The sequence below is a fragment of the Benincasa hispida genome, chromosome 7 (genome assembly GCF_009727055.1).
Source record: "Benincasa hispida cultivar B227 chromosome 7, ASM972705v1, whole genome shotgun sequence".
Classification (NCBI taxonomy): Eukaryota; Viridiplantae; Streptophyta; class Magnoliopsida; order Cucurbitales; family Cucurbitaceae; genus Benincasa; species Benincasa hispida.
This window is the reverse complement of record NC_052355.1, coordinates 36281842-36295706: the sequence shown is the minus strand read 5'-3', so window position 1 is coordinate 36295706 and position 13865 is coordinate 36281842. Positions and strand designations below refer to the sequence as shown.

Here is a 13865-nt window from a genome sequence, read left to right as displayed (position 1 = left end):
AATATCGGCTTCCGCTCATAGGTATTCTTGTATAAGAGTTCCTTCAAGGAGGTCTCGTCCTGGCTTATCGTAAATTAAAAAATGATATTAAATGTTAGATTTAAAAATTTTTCCCTCAAAATTCTCTAAATTATTAGATTAAAAGGTTATTATATGTATATTTTTTTTATCCCTCCTTGTAAAAATGTGTAATCAAGAGGTTGACTGAAAAACGAACAAAGTAATTTTGGATTCTTTTGGTGTAGAATACTAAATTCTATACATTGGAGAGTTTGTTGGAAGAATTTTCCTATAAATTTTAAAGTATTCCTTTTTAAGAGACTATCTGACTAAAGCGAATGTACATCATACATATATATAAGGTCAATAATACAAGTTTTATGTCAGTTGAACTATATTCATGTCGTATATGATGTATATAATTGACCTCATAAACATGTGCATCTCTTTAGTTTTTCATTGTCTTTGCTCTAAGTTGATAAAGTAATAGAGTTCAATTTGGTTTGTGCAAATATTAAAATGAGTATAACCCAACATGTATTAGTGACAAAGAGGTGTGTGGTTTGGATCCCCTCATCCTCAATTATACTAAAAAATTGATTTCAACTTCTACGAGAGTATAACTTATACTCTTGAATTCAACTGACATAAAACTTATATTATCAACCTTTAGATTAGCTGTTCGAATTTGTAGCATACAAATTTATCAAAAAAAGACAGAAAAAAGGCAAATCAAGTACAAATTTATCAAAAAAAGATAGAAAAAAGGCAAATCAAGAACCATTTTATATAACTTCCAAACTACATGATTTATTTTTAGATACATGTCGATACAAGTCTCTGAACTTTATCAAAATGATCATTCTTAGAATAATAAAAATCGGGATAAAATTTTGAATTTTCGAAATGAAAATAGTACATACTGTTATGAGGCTTAAATTAATTATTTTGATTCTCGGTGTATTGTTTAGCTACAAAATATTTATTTACTTAATACTCTTGCTCTAACAATTTTGATTTGAATACATGTTCAAATTAACATTTTTTTAGATTGGCATATGTTAACTTGTTAATAAATAAACTTGAGATCAAAGTTATCATATCATATTGTTAAAAGAAAAATAAAAGTAAAGATGATTTATTATACTAAAAAAAGACTATTTATTCAAATTAAAATATACATTATGAAAATTATATAAAAAAAAATCAGTTGAAAAACTAACTCAAATATAACTTAACTAATTAAGGTATTATAACCTCGCAATTTATTGTTGAAATAAAAAGAAAAACAAAAAAATTTAGAAATTAAAAGGAATGATAAGATTACTTCATATACCAAAATAATAATTAACCAACAATTTGAATACTAAGTCTGAATAATGTTAGGAAAAAAAAAAGAACGCACTACATAACTAAATTTTTAGGTAAGAGATAATTTAGTCCTTAAATTTTAGTTTGTAATAATTTAGTCTATATATTTCTATTCTTTTTTAATAATCTAGTCTATATATTTTAATATTTATTACAATTCAGTTTTGGTGATGAAAACTATTGTTAAACATTTAGGAGGCATTTGAAACGTAGAGTTTAATTATTATAAGAAATGAGTAATTGGGGGAGTTGATGTGAATAACAAAATGAGAAATGTGAGTTAACGTGAATAACAAGGTAATAAAACTCTTTAATTATTGGTGAACCAAAAAATATGTAGCTTTCTTTTATCCACCCAACCCAACTCAATTTGGGGGTCAGATGCCCCCTTAGTGAGAATTCTTACGTATGTAGACTAATGATTTAATCAAGTAACAAATATGTTTATAAACTATATACTAAGTTATTATCTAATAAAAATTGTTACCATTTTTAAAGTAAATGGTTATCCTATAGAATTTTAAGACTAGATTATTGCTATCAAGACCGTTTAGGCAGTTTTTTTAACCAAAAAAAAAAGAAAAAGAAAAAAAATAGCTAAATCAAAATTTTAATAAAAAAAATATTTAAATCCTATTTTCATCGTTGAACTTTGAACCCTGTTTTATTTTAGTTTTTAAACTTTAAAAAACATCTTTTTAGTTCTTAAACTTAAGAAAAAGTTTATTTTAGTCATTACTGTTAAGATTATGTGAACATTTTAAAGATAAAATACGTTTAAAGATGAAATTGCATCTAACATGAGTTGAGCAAGATGAAAGTTGAAATAAAATATTAGCAACCAACGTACCAAAATAGTGAACGACCAAAATCTTGGACACAAAATGAGTTTTGACCCTATAGAAAATCTCTATACCACCTAATTCAAAATTGAAACCTTAAATTTTTTTAGCATGAGTCATGACTAACTTATTGACAATCTTAGTCATCAAAAAATACAAATCATTTAACATTTATGTTGAATAATTAATAGAATATTAATAGCAAGAACCAAAGCAAACACTTTTTAAAAGTTTCGGGACTAGAATTGGCGTTTTTGAAAGTTAACAAACCAAAATAAAATAAGATTCAAAGTTTAGGAACTAAAATAAGATTTAAAAAAAAAAAAAACATGAAAGACTAATTTTTGTTGACATGTGACATTTCTTTTATTTTCATGAGTTTTTTTTTTTCTTTTAATTTTTCATGAATTGAACATCGATATGAGTGGACAAATCAATATTCCTATTATATCATTAAAAAGATAACAAAATGTCACTGGACAAATCAATATTTCTAAAAAGTAACAAAATGTCATTACGTGAATATAATAGAAATAATATAGATTTTAATTTGTTTAAAAAATATAAGATATTTATTTATTAATTTAAATAATTAAATTACTGTAAGAAAATGGATGAAGGTGATGACAAGAATGGAGGTGGTTCCGGTGAGTTGGTGAAAGCAAAGCAATAATGTCCAAAGAATTCTGTAATGCTTCGCCTTGCTTCCCGCTCTTCCTGTTTCCTTTTCTGCAGAATCGTTCAATTTCCTCTTCCATTTTCCATGGTTCTATTTCAACAGTTCTTCTCTCTCTCTCTCTTCCTTCTCTTTCGGATCATCTCCCGTTTCCCCCCTTGTCCCATTTCCCATTCTCAATCAACAAGAATCTTTCATTCTTCGCATTTTCACTCATACCCATTTCCCCATTTCTCCTCTAATCCACCTTTCTTTCCACCCCTTTCATGGACGATCGGATTGAAGACGATGAACGGGAGGCGTTGGCGGGGTTGAGCTCCGTCCCTCCTCCTCGGAAATCCCATTCTTACAGCCAGCAGCTCCGAGCTGCTTCCGATCAGAAGCGTCACCAGATTCGCAAGCATAGTTTGGATGAGGACCAGATTCCCAAAGTTATGGATGCTTACTACGATTCTTCTGATGATGAATTCCTTCCCTATTCAACCACGTCGGCCATTGGAGGTGAGGAATTTCCCTCCCAGAGATTGGACCAGAATCTCTGTATGGACGGCGGTGGAGGCTTCGATGATTCACGCCAATCGCAGGCATTGGCGGAGTTCGTCGGCAGCGGTGGCTCCACTGGGGTTTTCAAGGTTCCGATTCGCGCCGCCGTTCATCCTGGCCGGCCGACGTGCTTAGAGCTGAGGCCGCATCCATTGAGGGAGACACAGGTAGGGAAATTCTTGAGGAATATTGTGTGTACAGAGACGCAGTTATGGGCAGGGCAGGAATGTGGGGTTCGGTTCTGGAATTTTGAGAATGCTTATGAAGCTGGCAGTGGACTGGGTGGGAGGGTGAGAAGGGGCGATGAAGACGCTGCCCCTTTTTATGAATCTACCAACACCTCCCCCACCATGTGTTTGATTGTTGACAATGGGAACAGATTGGTTTGGAGTGGCCATAAGGATGGGAAGATCAGATCATGGAAGATGGATCAGTCTTTGGATGACATGCCTTTCAAGGAAGGGCTTTCATGGCAAGCCCATCGTGGTCCTGTTCTTGCTATGACCATAACTGCTTATGGTAAGCGGTTTTTCTCCCAAGAAAAGTCAAAAGAGGCATGATAGAATTGGTAAAGGAGAGGGTTCTAAGTCTGAACTAAACTAACTATTGAATAGTTCACTGTTGATTCTATATGTTTTGCAATTTTTCATCCTAGGAAATTACTGTTCATTTCTTTTCTATGTTACCGTGGTACGATTTTCTTTGCCCTAGAAATTTCGTGATTAAGAAAAACCAGGCAATTTTAGTGATGGGATGAGTTCAGGAATAAGAGAAATTAAATGGGCCAACACCCCATCTGGGATTTCTTCAATGTGAGTTTTACTGTGGAGAAGACTGGGTTTGAAGATCTTAGATTCATAATACCACCATGGTGTGTTATAAAAATCCCTTCCAGGTGCATGCCTATGTGCGCCTAGGCTCAAGGTGCAAGTCTTTAAGGTGAGGCTCACAGAATAAGGCAGGCCTCAAACGCACGCCTTTTGTGAAGTCCCAAGGCTGAAAGCCCTGGCTTTGAGGCACGCTCAATATTTTAAAAAAATAGTCATAATTAGGGGTTTTCCTTTATTATTAACTAATAAAAAAAAATTTATTTAGCCTAAATGCATTTTTTTAAATTTTAATTTATTTTTTTCCCCATATTTCCACTTCAACTATATTTTATCTTCTTAATGTAGTATATATTATATATAGTGCGCCTTAAGCCCCAAAAGACTGATGTGCTTTATTGCGCCTCGAACTTTAAAAAACACTCACCACCCTCTTATCCAAGAAAAAACACTCGCCATCCTTTTTCTCTTTTCATTGAAGTACATTCATGTATGAACCAAACAATGTGATTTAAAGGTATTACAAGTTACAAGCAACTTCTCCCCTACTGATTTTGACATACTGTATTTATTTTGATTTCGCAGGTGATCTGTGGTCAGGTGCTGAGGGTGGTATTATTAAGGTCTGGCCATGGGAAGCAATTGAAAAGTCTCTATGTCTTTCGTCAGGGGAAAGGCATATGGCTGCTTTACTTGTAGAGAGGTCATATATTGACCTGAGGAGCCAAGTAACAGTTAATGGTGTCTGTAGTATATCTTCTCAAGACGTAAAGTGCTTGTTATCTGATAATGTTAAAGCCAAAGTTTGGTGTGCTGGGGCCCTATCCTTCTCACTGTGGTAGGTGTTCACTTCAGATATAGTTCTGTATAGTTCAATTGTTATATCAAATCCTAAAACTTTTGTGAATATTATCTTAAATAATCAATAGAGATTTGGGGGAAATAACTTTTTTACTCTTGAATTAATATGGTTGTTATAATTCATACCATCGACCTTTAATGTGATCATTTTACCAGGGTGAGGTGAATGATATATTTCATCATTTTTCAATATACCACAACTCAACTAACCCTCTAAGCTGTCAACTTAAACATACTTCAATTGGTTAAGACATTATATCCTCCATTCAAATGTCAGAGCTTCGAATTCTGTTTGCACATAAGAAAGAAAGAAAAAGCCCTCTAAACTATTATACGTCTGGAAATGTTCACCTCACCGTGGCTTCTCTGAAATTGTCATTGGGTATGGCTCAATATTTTAGGTATGACTGGATCTTTTAGCATATTTTAGAGAGTCCAAAATGAATACATTAGACATTCAAAGGTGATAAAATTTAAAGTAACTTTTAGAACTCATTTTATCACCACCACCACCACCAAAAAAAAGAACAGAGAGGAACATGCTAAGTATTTGTCCAACGGCTTTCTTTCTCCTGTTAGGGAAGTACAATTTTCTTATTGTTTCATAATTGCTGCAAAATTAGTCTTCATAGAGCATTTTAGAAGTGAACCAAGCATCATGAATCAAACTGACCTATTATCACATTTCTTTCATTTGGGATCTTACATATTGTGTGGGAGGAGAAAGAAATGAACTTCATTCTAATTTTTTTATGCTACAGGGATGCTCGAACAAGGGAGCTTGTTAAAGTTTTTAGTGTAGATGGTCAGACTGAGACTCGAGTTGATTTGCTAACAACCCCTCAAGATCAAACAGTGGAAGATGAGATGAAAGTAAAATTTGTTTCCACATCCAAAAAAGAAAAACCACAAGGCTTTCTCCAGAGGTCTCGCAATGCCATAATGGGAGCTGCAGATGCTGTTCGTCGGGTTGCAAAGGGAGCTGGGGCATTTACAGAAGATATCAAGAGAGTAGAGACATTAATACTGGCCAAGGATGGCATGATTTGGAGTGGATGTACAAATGGCATGTTAGTGCAGTGGGATGGAAATGGTAACCGGTTGCAAGATTTTAACCACCACCCTTATGCTGTTCAGTGCTTCTGTGCCTTTGGGACGCGGATGTATGTGGGTTATGTGAGTGGAGTTATCCAAATAGTGGATCTTGAGGGGAACCTAGTTGCAGGATGGGTTGCTCACAGTAGCCCTGTGCTAAAAATGGCTGTGGGTGCAGGATATGTTTATAGCTTGGCTAGCCATGGTGGGATTCGTGGCTGGAACATGACTTCTCCAGGACCTATTGATAACATAATACGGACAGAACTGGCTGCCAGAGAGGGGTCATACACAAGAAAACAAAATGTCAAAATGCTGGTTGGCACATGGAATGTGGGACAAGGAAGAGCCTCTCATGAAGCACTGATGACATGGTTGGGTTCTGCTGTCTCGGATGTTGGCATTGTTGTTGTTGGATTGCAGGAAGTAGAGATGGGTGCAGGTTTTCTTGCCATGTCTGCTGCAAAAGAAACTGTAAGATCGTCTGCACTCTTTGATGGTGTATTGGTGTCTGATTATTGTTAAGCTTGTCTCTAACCATCAATGTTTTTAAGATCAGGATTTACGTACCAGAAATTTCATTAAAAGGAAGAAGTTAGAACTGTTTTCTTTTAACTAACTCATGAACTCAATTTGTTTGCTTCTGAAAGCTCAATCTTCGAGATATTTTTGGTATAGCTTGTGATGATGCAATACCCAAATTTTGAAATCAAATTCTTTATGATGGAACTTGCTAAATGCAAAATCCTAATAGGAAGTTCACTTTAGTCTAATGACTTGTATGTATTGCTCACTTTTCTCTTTGTTTCTTAGCTGTAAACAATCTATATCATTGTAGCTATGTTTGTTTCTCACCGGTCGAGGAACTAACATGCAAAAACACACACTACATTATTAAGTTGCATATGCATACATTTTCAGTCATTCAAATTTTACCCCCTTTGCAAGAAAAAGCAAAAGAAAAAAAAAGGTTATTGCCTAACAATATTATTTCAACTGCAGGTAGGACTTGAAGGCAGTGCGGTAGGACAATGGTGGATTGATACCATTGGAAAAGCCTTGGATGAAGGGACAACTTTTGAACGCATGGGTTCCAGGCAATTGGCTGGCTTGCTTATTTCTCTTTGGTTAGCACTGTAATTTGAACATTAGATGTAATTATTCTTTTATAACATCTAGAATAAGTTAACTGTTTTATCGTACTGCTTAGTGGAATTTTCTGTTAACTCTATTTGTATGGACCATTTCTAATTGCATATGCTGATATTTTCTGTCAGGGTGAAGAAAAATCTTAGAACACATGTTGGAGATGTTGATGCGGGAGCAGTTCCCTGTGGTTTTGGTCGTGCGATCGGTAATAAGGTTTGTTAATCTTTCAGACTTTTGTTAGTTTTCATGTATAAAAATTACTTAATCATAATATCTTGAATAATCTGCTTTTAGTGCCCTGAAGCCCATCAAATCCGACTGTAAGACATCTTTGAAGGTTCCCTGAAACTGAATGTTTGTGGAATGCTTCAACTTCAAAAGAAGTATAATTAAGCAGCCTTGAAAATGTATCAAGTTGACATGTATTGATAACTTTACTCATCAGGGTTATTGTTAGAGAGCTTGTTGTTTGAGATGTCCTATGACAATGATGATGTATTGGAATATTTTAGGTGCATCATTTTATTTTGCGACATTCCATTTTCCCTTTGAGATGGCAATGCTTTGGTTAGATGAGATATTTAAATTATTGAACAGCTTCTTTTAGTCTCGTGCTCACTAATTTCCAGTATATGACTTGGCTAAAACTGATCCAACAGGGAGGTGTAGGTTTGAGAATCAGAGTCTATGATAGGATAATATGCTTTGTGAACTGTCACTTGGCTGCACACTTGGAAGCAGTAAATCGTCGAAATGCTGATTTTGACCACATCTATCGAAACATGGTCTTCAACCGCTCATCTAGCCTTCTAAATAATGCAGCTGGTATGGTGCCATACCTGTTTTTGTCTTGCTCTCTTGCCTTCTCCACATATTTATTTTGGCTGCTTTACTCTTCTGGCTTGCCGTTGGCCCTCTCTATTGCAGCTGGTGTCTCAACTTCTGTTCATACGCTTCGGGCTACAAATGTATGTCTTGATGATTAATACAGCAGCATTTTTTACGTCCTTGCCTTTTTTACCATCCACTATATTTATCTCTTTCTGGTATTTAGGTTGCTGCCGTCAATCCTGAAGAACCAAAACCTGAGTTATCTGATGCAGACATGGTTGTGTTTCTGGGTGATTTCAATTACCGGCTCTTTGGCATATCATACGATGAAGCACGAGACTTTGTTTCCCAGAGATGCTTTGACTGGCTTAGAGAAAAGGATCAGCTTAGGGCTGAGATGAAAAATGGGAAAGTTTTCCAAGGCATGCGTGAGGCACTCATTAGATTCCCTCCTACATACAAGTTTGAAAGGCATCGGCCCGGCTTAGCAGGTATACGGCTAAGAAAAGAAACAGATCTGTCCAACTATTAGTGGTTTGGATTTAAGTATAGGATTGGGAAAGTCTCCATGGTTTGAACAAAATCAGCCAGTTTCATTCATATATATCAATCTGATCTATAATTCCCTCAAGAGGTTCACATTGTTGTCTGTGGTTAAACTTGTTAAAATTCTTCACATACCTGTTCCAGGATATGATGCTGGCGAGAAGAAACGTATTCCTGCCTGGTGTGACAGAGTAATATATCGCGACAATAGGTTCACTCCAGCATCAGAAAGTAGTTTAGAATGCCCTGTAGTATCATCTGTTTTATTGTGAGTGTGCTTTTTGAGTAGTTTTCTTTTGTTTCCTATAACTTTCTTTTTTGGTTCTGAGACTTTTATGCACTCCAGGTACGAGGCCTGCATGGAAGTGACTGACAGTGATCACAAACCTGTTAGATGTAAATTCAACATTCAGATTTCCCATGCTGATAGGTCAGTGAGGAGAAAAGAGTTCGGGGACATTATTAAAACTAATGAGAAAGTGAAATCTATTTTCGAAGAATTATTATACATTCCGGAAACCATTGTCAGCACCAACACTATAATTCTACAAAACCAGGAGTCATCTGTTTTCTACATAACCAATAAGTGCGTGAAAGATGAGGCTACTTTTAGTATAATCTGCGAAGGTCAATCCTCAATCAAGGATGAAGGTGAAACGCGTGATTATCATCCAAGAGGCGCCTTTGGCTTTCCTCGGTGGCTTGAGGTATTGTCTTATTTCCTTCAGGTTAAATGTAAATGCTTGCAAATTATTAATGGCCTAGGTACCATATATCTGTTTAGAGAAAGAATAAAGACGTAAGGTAACAGCTTATTAGAAATTTGGTTTCGGACTGTTCTTCCCTCGTTAAATCAAAATTTGTTTAGGATCAATCTTCTCCCTATCTAGAGGATTAAAGGAAAACTTGCTGAATTTTGTGGAGGATTTTATAATCATGCCTGATAAACACACTATTTCTTTATCCGATTTCCAGCTGAGTATTGCATGATTTATGATCATAAGTTTTATTGTTTCTATGTCAAGCATGCAACTAAGTTTTAGGAGGCTTAAACCCCACGTAGCTGGATATTAATGATACAAATTATAGATATGGTTGGGTTGGTTTCCTTTACATTTAAAGCAGCCAGCTCCAATGCATTAGGATCCTGCCAAGGATTTTTTCTTAGATAGTTTTGTGGGTTCCCTTCTGAAATATGACGTGCAGTTAGAGTAAATGGTTGTGCATATCACAAGGAGCCTTTCTTCCCTTTGATATTTCTCTTACTCGTGTGTTATTTCTAATTGTGCAGGTAACACCAGCTGCAGGAATAATTAAACCTGAGCAATCTGTAGAGATATCGGTACACCATGAAGAATCCCACACCCTTGAAGAGTTTGTTGATGGCATCCCACAAAACTGGTGGTGCGAAGACACACGAGACAAGGAAGTTATGTTAACTGTCACTGTACAAGGAAGTTGCTCGACTCGATCATTCAGTCACCAAGTCCGTGTTCGCCATTGCTTCTCAAACAAGACAGTTCGCGTTGACTCTAAATCCAACAGTACTAAGAAAGCTTAAAAGATTCTTTGATTCTTTGGCAATTTTTTCTCATTTGGTCCATAGCCTTCCTATGCTCAAAAACAGTCTTTGAAAATCTGGAACGAAAGAACCATGATACTACGAGTTAGGTAATTGCATATTTTCTACATTTCTTAGGAAATCAAAATTGTGAGGAATCTTTTGCAATTTTAGTTAACCAGTAAGTATGCATTTTTATGTAAATAGCCTGGCAACTGTTTTAGCCATCTTAGTACAGGTGCCACTATGCTCAGCTTATACTTTGATCATATCAGATTCTTTCCAGTTAAAAGATCATGTAATTTGTAGATCATTTTCTTCAAGATTGTACAGAGAGATTCTACATGCATAGAACTGGTTATCTGCACAATTAGTGAGATATCACAATTCATAATAGGGTTGAAAACAAATATTATATTTAAAAATTGATTATTTAGAAGTTAAAAAAGACACTTTTAATCTAATAACAATTTAGTACTTGAACTATAGTTTATAACGATTTTGTCCACATACTTTTAATTTAATAACAATTTATACCCTTGACTTTAGTTTGTAAGATTTAAGTTTTCATGGTTAATATGTAATACTTTAGTCCATAAAATAAAACTCATCAAAAGTATTGTATGTAACGATTTATTACTTTATCAAGATACATAAGAACTCAAATATATTTTTATAATATGTTTCACAATAGAGACTAACATCATTACAAATTTTAAACTGTGAAGATTAAATTGTTATCAACTAAACTTTAAATTAAAGTCTTGTTCAATATCTATTTTGTTTTAAGTTTTGTAATTTTGAAAATTTAGGTTACAATCACTACTTTTACCAACACTTTTCTTGCTTTGTTACTTACAAATACGTTTTAAAAAATCAAGTTAAATTTTTAAAAACTAAAAAACCGAAAATAGTTTTAAAAAAGTTGGTTTGTTTTTAAATTTTCCTTAAAATCTAAATGTATTTTTAAAGAAGGTGAAAAACTTACCCAATAAAAATAATAGTTTGAAAACAAATATAATTTTCAAAAACACACAACTAAAAGGACAATTCTTACGAACAATTACGTCAACGAGAATACAAAAATATCACTTTCCTATAACTATCTACTATAAATATATTCATTGTTTCTTTAATTTTTTAATTTATTTAAGAAATATTAAAAAGTGTAAAGTGATAACACCTTTTCTTTATTTAACTACACATTTAGTTACTAAAGTTTGACATTTATACCTATTTAATCCTTAAATTTTCAAAATTATAAATTTATTCCTTGAGTTTTTAAAATTTTTAATGAATTTGCTGAATACAAAATTGAAAGTTTGGAGTTCCGTTAAACAGAAAATTCAAATTTATATCTATACATCAATTAATTTTATAAAAATATGTTGATATGTAGAACCTATTAGATTTTAGGGATCTATTAAATACAAAAATGAAAGTTTAAGTCTTATTTAGTAACTTATGATTTTTTTTTTTTTTGAAATTAAGCCTACAAACGCTTCTACTATTTCTAGATTTCTTGTTTTGTTATCTATTATTTACCCATATTTTTAAAAACCAAGCTAAATTTTGAGAATTAAAAAAGTAGTTTCTAAAAACTTATTTTTGTTTTTGAAATTTGACTAAGAATCCAATTCTTATACTTAAGAAAGATGCAAAATATTGAAAGATGTAAGAAAATAGGCTAAATATTTAAAAACTAAAACTAAAAAACGAAACAGTTACCAAACGAGACCTTAGGAACTTATTAGACATTTTTAAAGTGTAGGGACCAAATAGATACAAACCTCTAGGGTGTGCATCGGTCGGTCGGTGTCGATTTTAAAAGAAAACCAACACCGAAAATTGACCCAAAAAAGGGTGTGAAATTCAATCGACGGTCGGTCGATTTTGTCAGTTTTTTATTACGAGTAAAGCTAAGGTGAATGAAAAGGAAAGATGAATTGATAAAGTGTTATTGTTAGGTTAACATAATTTGCAACTTTTTAAAGTTTAAATCAATAACTTTATAATGAAAAAATTAAAATCAATCATGTAGCGGGTTTGAAAATTAGGCAACATAATAAAGAAAATAATGAATCAATACTAAGGTGGTAGCTTGGGCTTGGATTGATGGTAGTTGACTTGCTTTTATACTTATATATATTTTTTAAAAAAAAATCTAAAAGAACTAATACACACACGCACATGCACATACACAGATAGATATAGACCTCTAGGGGTATGCATCAGTCGGTCGGTTGTCGGTTTTCTTCCAAAGAAAACTGACACAAAAAAGCGTGTGAAATCTGACCGATGGTCGATTGGTCAATTTTGTCGGTTTTGTTTTTGTTTTTTTCCTTTTACAAGCAAAGCTTGTGAATGGAAAGGAAAGGTGAATTAATGAAGTGTTATTGTTAGGTTGACGTAATTTGAAACTTTTTTTTAAAAAATTTTAAATCAATAATTTTTAATGAAAAAAATTAAAATCAATATTGCTAGGGCAGGTGTGTGTGATATATATATATATATATATATATATATATATATATATATTATATATGTATACAAAATCAGTCGGTTGATTTTCAGATCTTTTATATGAAAATCGAAAAACGATCGACCGACCTTAATTTGGGTCAGTTTTGATTGGTCGGATCAATTTTTGGTGCCTTTATGCCCCCTCCCCCCTACAAACTTCAATATTCAGCACTAAATTTGTTAATCTCTAAGGGTGTGTTTGGGGCAAAAATTACCCTAAGACTATAGTACCACCTCTTGTTACAGTAAATACTATTTCATATTCCCCAATTAACTACAATCAAAACTCTTTCAAAACCCCCTATTTACTATAGTATTTATTATTTGCTACAGTTTTTACTATTTTACATTCAACATTTTTTTTTTAATTTTCTGTTATAATTTTTACTATTTCATTCTCAAACTAAAATAATTTACACCTCAAACACATACTATTATAATCCAAGCTAAAATAATCTACACCCCAAATACAAATTATTATAACCTAACTATAATAACTTAGGACTATAGTAACCAACTTATTGTCCCAAACGCCTCCTAAAAGATCGAAGATGGGAGGCCAACCACCTCTACATGATGATTGCCTATTCACGATTCAAGTAGAATGGACCTTTGTTTCAAGTGATTTGATTAAGTTGATTTATGTCATCAAGTAAACGTATTAACTTATGCTAATTTTATATTTTCTAATTGTTGGGGTTGATATCCTAAATTTGTGGGTCCTGTAGTTTGTAATTGTAAGGTACAAACAAATTATTTATTTAATAAAATATGAGATGTTTTATTTGACATTTAGTAGCATTAACCCACAAACCAATAAACTAACATCCAAGGTTATCTTAGGTTAAATATGTATGTAGAGACATACAGGTGGATCATGTTTAAGTGATAGCCTAAATAGTCTGTGATAAATGAATAAGGTTGGGTACCTTATCTTAATGACGCTATGAATACGACCCACTTTGTAGATATTACAATTATTGTAAAGTGCTCCAAATGATCTAATCCTGATCATTCATGTGGAGATATGTAAGCGAGAG

The 13865-nt window shown here is 33.4% G+C and overlaps 1 protein-coding gene across 2 annotated transcripts; it reads left to right on the top strand.

The window, feature by feature from the left end:
* The first annotated feature begins 2811 nt into the window (after positions 1 to 2811).
* LOC120081596 (type I inositol polyphosphate 5-phosphatase 12) lies at positions 2812 to 10625 on the top strand. 2 transcript variants are annotated; one of them, XM_039036622.1, is made up of 11 exons: positions 2812 to 3951; positions 4845 to 5097; positions 5882 to 6689; positions 7218 to 7342; positions 7493 to 7577; positions 8024 to 8189; positions 8292 to 8332; positions 8419 to 8686; positions 8886 to 9009; positions 9088 to 9448; positions 10033 to 10625. In XM_039036622.1, the coding sequence occupies exons 1-11, from the start codon at positions 3156 to 3158 to the stop codon at positions 10300 to 10302; spliced, it is 3297 nt and encodes a 1098-aa protein (XP_038892550.1). In that variant the 5' UTR covers positions 2812 to 3155; the 3' UTR covers positions 10303 to 10625. The 2 variants fall into 2 exon arrangements, with proteins under 2 accessions (XP_038892550.1, XP_038892549.1); XM_039036621.1 differs by having other exon boundaries at positions 8024 to 8332.
* The last annotated feature ends 3240 nt before the right edge of the window (positions 10626 to 13865 follow it).